The following is a 9,060-nucleotide window of genomic DNA, read 5'->3' as shown; positions in this document are numbered from 1 at the left end:
TTTGTGTTCTTGCTAATGTATACTTTAAATATTTAACTTGTGGGAATAAATAATCAACCCCAATATTAATTCCAGTAAAATCACATAAATCATCAATTTTAAGTGGTAATCTTAATGTACCATCAGTATTAACTACTTTAGTATTAAATTGTACTCCAATATGAAATTGTAATGAATAGAATAATGTAGTCAATTGTACATTTGATTTGCTTATAATATTCTTATTTGTATTTAGTTGAAATCTTTTTATTGCTGATGGTATAATTTTAGAATTCCAGTAAATATTTGATTCATCTGTATTGCACATTATTTTATTAAAATAATCAATTAATATAATCTGAATAGTCTCCTCATTGATTAATGTTTGATCTCTAAATGATATATGCATTTCCTCTTCCCATAATCTTTTAATAGTTCTTGCAATAATTTCTCTAATAGCTGTATTACGTATTGGCTCAATGACTTTTCCTTGAGCAAGGCTACCTAATCCATAATTTAAATTGATACCATAATTATGTAGAAGCTCTGTAATTTCCCATGGATCATGAAATCCAACATATAATTCATTTATAGTTGGTAAAAGATCTTTTAATAATCTAATTCTCATAGCTTGGCTCGCATTATACAATACATTTAGCCTTGAATTTGAGCCTTCTCTAACCCTTCTTGCTCCACATTGTGAATCAAATCCTTTATTAATATAATCATTTGTTGGATCACCTGTATTTGAATTCAAAAATAATGGCACAGAAACTGTTGAAGGTAATGAAGAAGAGGTATATGTTATTAAAAATTCTTCACGTAACCTTCTTAATGGTTGTATTTCTTGATTTTCATCAATATATACAGGAAGCAGTTCACCACAATGTCTTGTAATATATAATCCATCTGATCTATGTTGCCAGATTTTGAATACATATTTGATCCCATAATGTTCATACAAATCTGTTGTTTCCATAGGAAATGGCCAGCCTTGAATGTTTAATTGCTTTGCAACAAAATCTAATTGATTTGCTAGCTCTGGATTATATGTTAATAATGAGTCAAACAAAATATTAACATCTTTCTTGCTTTTTGAATTAACCACATATAGCTCATCATTCTTTTCGTATTTATCTTCAAGAGTTGATATCATATTTTGTGGTATTGATGCAGATTGTAGTAAATCTTTTAATACGTCTTTAGGCTTTGGATTAAAAGGAACTAATGGTTCACAAAGGACGCTATATCCCATGTATTTGACAATTGCGCAGATTGGAAGTGCAAATAATGCTTTTGCACCAATTTGAATTAAAATGTCACAAAAGGCTTTTTTAGACTTGAATTCATTATTATATAATCTTTTTGCTACTTCTTTGGAAATTCCATTCCTCTTGCTTCCAAGTATAACAGTAAAAACAATACTATCAAAAATGAAAACACGGTCATCTGTAAATAATGGGCAGTAAATACTCCACAAATTTTCATTTGAAGCCTTTGTTACCTCATAAAAAGCTTTGGCAACTCCAAAATTAAATGTTGGCTGACAATGTATTAAAGCAACTGCTGAAGCTCTAGCTGCTGCGTAGAATTTACCTATTTCTTGAATAAAAGATAAATCATGCTCAATATATTTGGGGTCTTCCATTGCATTATCACTTTTTGAGTTCACTATTGAATATCCATCTCTCCAAACCCAATTCAATCTTTGATACCAATTATTACTTAAACATGATCTACTTGGTGGTCCGGGGGTCAAACTAGACTTTAAAGGATGGTCCTCACTTACATCCCAACTTACTGGAGGGGTTTCTAACTCATTTGCTCCATCTGGAATACTGAATAAATCTTGTGATTTTGACCTAGTTTCTATTGAACTTGCGCGCTTTAGCTTTAATTTTTGTTTCCCAATAAATATTGAAGCTGTTTTTAGAAGATTTAGGTTTCTGCATGTTATCTCCTTCTCAAATGTTGTGCTATTATTCTTATCAAGAATCTCCTCAAACCATAAATCTGGATTAACTTTTAGTACATGTTTCTTACTGTTTGAAGTTAGTTTGGAATCTTCTGCTACTATTGCTTGCTCTGGCTTTTCAAATGAATTTTCTAGAAATTCATTCGGAATTTCTATAACCGGAAGTTTTATTGACATCTATTTTCTACCTTTATGCAAAATTTTAAAAGGCACTATTAATCAAGTAAATAACTTCCTTCCTCCTTATTTCACTCTTAATAATTTTGCTGCCACCAATATTGCTTATTCGCATGCAACAAATTCGTTTATTGCATGTAACTTTAACTTTGACATGGCGCCAACTATGTGGCAACTTTGGGCGCCAACAGGTGTTTTTACAAATTAAGAGAGGTAAGGTATTTTTATATTTGCGGGTTGGTTCAAAAATGAGTTGTTTTCTCATGTTTTATTAATATTGCGGGTTTTTGCAACTCCATCTAATTCATATTTTCAGTTTTGGATTGTACTGCTACGCCATTTTTTTTTAAAAATTGGAACATATACAACATATAAATATTACTTATTTTTAAATCCTTTTTCTATTATTCAAATCTATGAATTAGCTTCATAGTTATTTTACCCATCAAAAATATAGTTGTTTAGATTTAGTAGTTTTGGAGGCGCGTATTTGACAAATCTTAGAGGAGTAGGATCCTATAATTTGATTGAAGTGCATGTCGTAGGGAAGAAAATAAACTATAAAATACATTTATGAACAAAACCAATAAATTTTGTAATCATGCACAGTAACAAACATTTAACCAAAGTTACTATAATAAAGATTAAAAAAGAAATTTAGGATACACATTAAATTATAGTGAAATTGTACCTTAAAATATTAAAATGGTTTTTGAAATCAATTAATTCTTTGAAACTAAAATACAGACTATTTCAAAGTAATAATAATAATCGTCATTATTATTTCTGTTGATATTACTCTTAGTAGCTATAGTTAAATGCTAGAATACACTTCTATATTAATTATATATTTATTTATAAATTATCATATTTAGAGTCAAATTAATATTTTTTTTTTTTCAAATAAATAGTTAATTTAGTTGACTGAATACAATTTAATTATTATTTTAAATATTTACAAGTTTAAATAGCTTTTAATATCAACTAATAAATTAATTGGTAATACAATTTTTGGCTCCAAATTTGGAGCCAAAAAAGAGACGATACTTTTGAAAGTAATTGTCACGAAGAGTAATATTTAAAATAAAAAGTAATAAATACTCAATCAATTTGTCACTCTGGGAGATCTTTTAAGTGTTAAAGGCAAGGCAGTTGTTATTTGGGGCCGGAGGTCAGGAAAATCTTTTATGTATTACTTCGCCCCTTTTGAGAAATGATCTTTTGTTAAAGGCAAAAGTATCGTGTTTGAGTTAATGAACTCAATCATTTCATTATTAGTACTATCTGCTGTTGTCCTTGCTAATATTTCTATTTACCCTACATTGAATACAGATACACAGAGTTTAAACTATTATGTCTTCAGTTATGCTCAAATAAATTCTGCAGTAGGATCTACATCAGGATCTGGCCAATTGCCACCCAATGAGAGAAAAAGAAAACTATCAAGCGATGAACGTGATTCTAGTTCTTCTGGACATCGACCTTCACGTAGGCTTCGATTAGAAGATAGTGAAACATCTTGTTTTAATACACTTGATTTCCTTAAATTTTCATTGGAGGATATTTCAGCTTTTCACAAACCAGAGCATTTAACTGAAGCTCAGTTAATGGAATTGGTTCTTACTGAATTCGAGAAGGGCGGAATTTCTAGGGAAGATGTTTCTTCTGAACAAATACTTGCCGTCGTTAGTAGTCAAGCCAAAATATGCTATAAAAAATGGAAAACAGTTAAGCAAAGTCTTAAATCTTTGGAAGCATCCCTGACTGATTTAGAGGAAAAACAAAGGAATTCACCCGGTACTGATGAAGACGAAGCAAGGGCTTTTTCTGATGCTTATTCTGATATTGTTTCTAGGCAAGAATTGCTTATTGAGTTAGAAGCTTCCCTAGCATCTGTTTACAATAACTACTTATTAATAAAGGAGAAACATACCAAAGTAAGGAGAAGTGGGAGAATTGCTTCATCTCGCCAACACAGCAGTTCATATTCATCATTTTCTCCTCAAACTCCATCTACTTCGTCCTCACTCCAATCTGAATTTTCGCAATCTCAAACAAGGCTTCCATCAGCTCATACAACTTCACGTTACCATTCTCGTACTCATCAATCAGGTAGAGGCGTAACTTCTACTCGTGGTCGTTCTACAAGAATGAGACACCGTAGACGTAGAAGAACATTACAATAATTAAGGTTATAATGAAATTGATATGGACTTTATTCATTGGGTTCCGGATAGAATAATAGCTTATATAGGGATGATCCAGAGTTTTGTACGAATTGATATTTGGTTATGTATATCGTCTGTATATGTATACGCGAAAATATACATATTTTTTGTTTCGATATTAATTGGATATACCAGTTACTTTAATAAAGATATGTGAACGATTAACAATAATGATTTATTCTAGCATAAGTTATGTTATTGTTAATTTCCGATGTTTAAACATTAAAAATTTTAATGGTTATTAGAAGGATGTGGTAATATTTATTCAAGACCAGAGTTTCAATTATTATTTGTGTGGCTAGAATCATTAAATTTCAATCATTTTAGCTTAATATCCATTTATTGTTTATAAAAGCCTGTGAATAAGGCTCATTATTAGATACCTGGTTATTTTATTTAAAGCGGAAACTAGTATTTTAAATATATGGATGCAGTAGGTCATAAAGTCAATTGCAGCATTTAAGTAAGTTAGTATATTTACATATATATAAATATATATATATATTTAATATAGGCAAATATACACATGATTTATATATTGGTTTATTTTTATGTTGTCTTTCAATTAATAATGGTATATGATCTACACTTTTTAAGTAATTAATCAATTACACACAATTTTTCGGTGAAGATTTTAATGAAGTAGTATTTCTTTAATCAAACATTTGATTGTTTTTAAAAGTTAATTGATTTAATATTGGTTTTTTAATCAGAATTTGTTTTATGGTTAACTGATATTAGAAAACCATGTTTTCAATATCTGATATTTAAAATACATGTCGTCTGAGACTAGTTAAAATATTTTTAAAAACTTTAAGTAATTTGGTTGTTTTATTCTGTAATTTTGGAATTTTTACTTTTCCTAACAAAATATTCAGAAGAATGTATTTAGGCTAAATGGGTGAGAAAACAGCTAGCAATTCTACTAGTTATCATAAATACGCAATAATATGTGATATTTTACAAATTATTTATATTGATTCTGTCAATTTCTTGAATTTCATATTTTTAGTTTGTTTTTTTTTTCCACATAGGCATGCAGACATACCGGTATTGCAAAACTGCATGAACATTTTACCGGAGCTTAATACATGCAATTTTAAGCGGGCAATCTTCCCCACACTTTTCCAAGAGTTAAATGTAACAAAAGGTAGCAAAGGGAAAAAAAAGAAAAAGAAAATAGCCGAGAAGGAAAAACATCAGTAACATGTATTACCCGGTTGAATGTTAGCATTATATATAAAGAATTAGATGACAAAAAGGATTGGAAAAGTTGGATTTGGAAATAAATCAATAGTATCGGGTAGAATATAATCAAAGAATTTTGAGAAGAAAGCAGAGTAGATTATATAAAAAATTGAGATTTGCTAGTGGTACATTTGATTTTTTGAAGAGTTAAAAGCGATAATCTATTCTCATTAATCAACTATACTAGACCTTACAATAACTTGAATTTCTCTTTGGTAAAAAAAAATAATAATAATAAATTAACTGTTAAAGTATTAGTAATAATTAAGCTTAAAATAGGATGAAATGAGTACTGGAAACAAGCGAACAATAAGACAAATATATAATGGTACGGACCTTTCAGATGTAGTATTAAATTTGCCACTAACTCCATATAGTGAGCAATTTTTGCCTTATAAACAAAAGTTGGACAAAGCATTATCAGATTTAAAGTTATTAGTTCAAGATCAGTTAGATAAAGAGGAGGAGAAATTGAACCTTGAAGATATTTTGGAACGAATTAGAAATACTTGGACGAGCAAAAGTGACTCTAAAGAACAAAAAGAGGTGATAAATGACCAAATCAAACAAGACAAATACTTTGGTGTATACCTGGAAATAATTCAATTGGAGGAAAGTAAATCTGATATACTTGAATGTTTTATAAAGTGGAAAAATGATCATTATTATACTAAATGGGAGGAGTTTAATCAGCCTCCAAATGAGATGAGGGATTATTGGCTCAAGTTCAAAGATAAGATTTCAAAGATAATATTGGATAGTAGAAAGATAGGCTCAAGGCTATTACCAAGATTATTAGTTTCTGAAAATAAGTCATCACAAGAAGATTTTAGATTGGATAATGATTTAGATAATATGAAAAAAGAGACAAATTCTATTAATAACAAGAAACACAAAGATATAGGAGAATTGGATGGGGGAGAATAGGTANTAATGGAAAGGNAGAATAATTNAGATCAAGAAACTAAAAATATTCAAATGAGAGAGAGCGAAGTACGAGAAGTATCTACAGAAGAAGTCAGTAAGGTGAATGAGGAAAATAAGAAAGGTCGAAAGAGACAGCAAAAAGAGAAGGGTTCTTCCGAGCTTTGGGGTCCAAAAACCGTCCCCAAGAGCAAGAATAGGTATATTAGTGGAATATCAACAGTTAGAGCAGTTAGAAAAAGAACTTATAATAGTAATGGTAGAGTGAGAGTCAACAAAGATAAGGAAATTGAATCTGAAAATACAATGGAAGAAGACGGAAAAGAAAATGTGATGAATAATGGTGGAGAACAAGTTCGGAATTTGAAGAAATGGGAAAGGATAGAAGAAAAGAGAAATGAAGTCAAGTTCAACAAGTATTTATTGAAGAACAAGAGTAATAATGAGAGAAGAAATCACGAGAGTCTAAAATTACAAGAAAGTGATATATTAAATGACCCAAGGAAATGGTCTAATAACTTTTCTCAAGGTTGTAAAGATTGCTTCAAAGAGGAAATTTCTCTTTTGGATAGACCATCTTTGGAATTATCTAAAAAGATAAAAGAAGAAGTTGATTCTTTAATTTATCAAACTGATAATGATAAGAAAAATGAAAGTATTTTTGGAAATAATTGTCAGGTTTTAGGAAATTTATGTAAACAGTTTTTGGAAGAAAATTTTGGATATGGTGATTTTAGAGAAGGCCAGCTAGAAGCAATATATTCGATACTATTAAGTGATAAAGAAAATAAGAGTTTTAAAAAAGGAAGTATTTTAATTCTTCCAACAGGATATGGAAAAAGTTTGTGTTTCCAATACTTATCATTGTTATTAAATATGTGGTTTGGGAAAGTTACAATAGTAATTACGCCTTTAATATCTTTAATGCAAGATCAATTAAGGACTTTAAGTAAAAGAATTAGAGGAGCAATTTGGAATTCAAGTGTATCAGTAGAAGAGAAGAAGTCTATTATAAAGTTAATTCAAGAGGGTAGTTTGGATATTTTATTTGTTACACCAGAAAGTATGTTTTCAACATTTTTAACAAAAGGATTGTTAGAAATTAATCAAGATCAACATGAAATTAGAATGGCTAGATTGGATTTGTCAAAGAACAAAATTGCATTACTATGTGTAGATGAAGCACATTGTGTTTGTGAATGGGGACATTCATTCAGACCAAGTTATTACTCTTCTATTGGACATTTAATAAATAACTTTAAAGTTGAGAGAATATTAGGAATTACTGCTACAGCTCCTTCTGGTATGTTAGAAGAACTCAAATCTTTGCTTAAAGTGGGAAAGGTTATACAACCATATTCTAACCAAAAAATACAAAGGGAAAATCTTCATTGTAAAGTTTTGCATCTGGATTCTATGAAAAAAAAAGCATTACAAGATTTTAATAGAGGATTAAGTTCGAATATTACAAAAGTACCAAAAATGTACAATAACTATTCTTTATTATGGGATCACATTAAATATTCTTTGAATAGTAATCATAATCCAAATAATAATACTAAAGTAGAATCTCAATTACATGAGAAAAAGAAAACAAGGAGAGAAGTTTGGTCAAAATGTAGAAATATATTGATTTATGTCTGGCAAAGATCAGAAGTGGAAGCTGTAACAAATTACTTAAGAACAAAAGGAGCAAATGCTTTATATTATCATGGAATGATGAGTAATAGCGAGAGAGAAATGGTACAAAAATCATTTATTGATAATAAGACAAATATATTTGTAGCAACAACATCTTTTGGTATGGGAATTGATAAAAAAGATATTGATGCAGTAAAAAAAAAGAATATGCCAAATTCTCTAGAACAATATATACAAGAAACTGGAAGATGTGCAAGGCAATTGGATAAGTTGGGAATATGTTTAATGTTATTATCTGATGAAGATTATAGAAATAAGAGACAAATTATTTCAGCTTCATTAATAGATAAAACAGCTTTAAGATGTTTATTACATGTAATACTTGGTAGATATGATTTTAGTAATAATCATATAATGGATATAAATAATGATTTTGAAAAGAAAAAAATAGAATTGGAAATTTTCCCAATGGAATTTTTCAAGATTATTTTAAATGTGAGACAAATGGAAGAAATTGAGACTTTATTATATAATTTAAAGCTATATATGGATTATTTATTAGGAATGAAATATAAAGGAAAGAATATTAAAGCTAGTTGGTCTAGTTATATAAGAGGGAGTCCATATTTAAAAATAAGATGTTTTGATGAAGATTTTTCCAAGATTAAAGAGAAGAGTGATTTTTTTAGTTCATTATCCAGATTTTCAACAGAGAATTCTGGTGTTATTACTATTAATCTTTTAGAGGCATCTATGTTTTTAGAAAAGAGTTTAGAAGAATTGGAGGATGAAATTGAGAATGAAAAAAGTACTTGGAGGATTTCTGTGGAAAGATTAACAAATAAACAATGTATAATTTTGGGTCAAAGTTTAATTAAAGACAATTCA

General features: G+C 29.1%; 2 protein-coding genes across 2 annotated transcripts; both read left to right on the top strand.

The window, feature by feature from the left end:
- Nucleotides 1-3,384: 3,384 nt before the first annotated feature.
- Chro.80568 (hypothetical protein) lies at nucleotides 3,385-4,317 on the top strand. Its single annotated transcript, XM_660943.1, has 1 exon — nucleotides 3,385-4,317. One exon carries the CDS (start codon nucleotides 3,385-3,387, stop codon nucleotides 4,315-4,317), a length of 933 nt encoding a protein of 310 aa, XP_666035.1.
- A 1,575-nt stretch (nucleotides 4,318-5,892) lies between these two features.
- Chro.80567 (hypothetical protein) lies at nucleotides 5,893-6,534 on the top strand. Its single annotated transcript, XM_660942.1, has 1 exon — nucleotides 5,893-6,534. The coding sequence occupies one exon, from the start codon at nucleotides 5,893-5,895 to the stop codon at nucleotides 6,532-6,534; it is 642 nt and encodes a 213-aa protein (XP_666034.1).
- The last annotated feature ends 2,526 nt before the right edge of the window (nucleotides 6,535-9,060 follow it).

Source organism: Cryptosporidium hominis, assembly GCF_000006425.1.
Source record: "Cryptosporidium hominis TU502 chromosome 8 CHRO018189, whole genome shotgun sequence".
NCBI classification, from domain to species: Eukaryota; Apicomplexa; class Conoidasida; order Eucoccidiorida; family Cryptosporidiidae; genus Cryptosporidium; species Cryptosporidium hominis.
The sequence above is the reverse complement of the archived record's forward strand: the minus strand, read 5'-3'. Positions and strand labels throughout refer to the sequence as shown.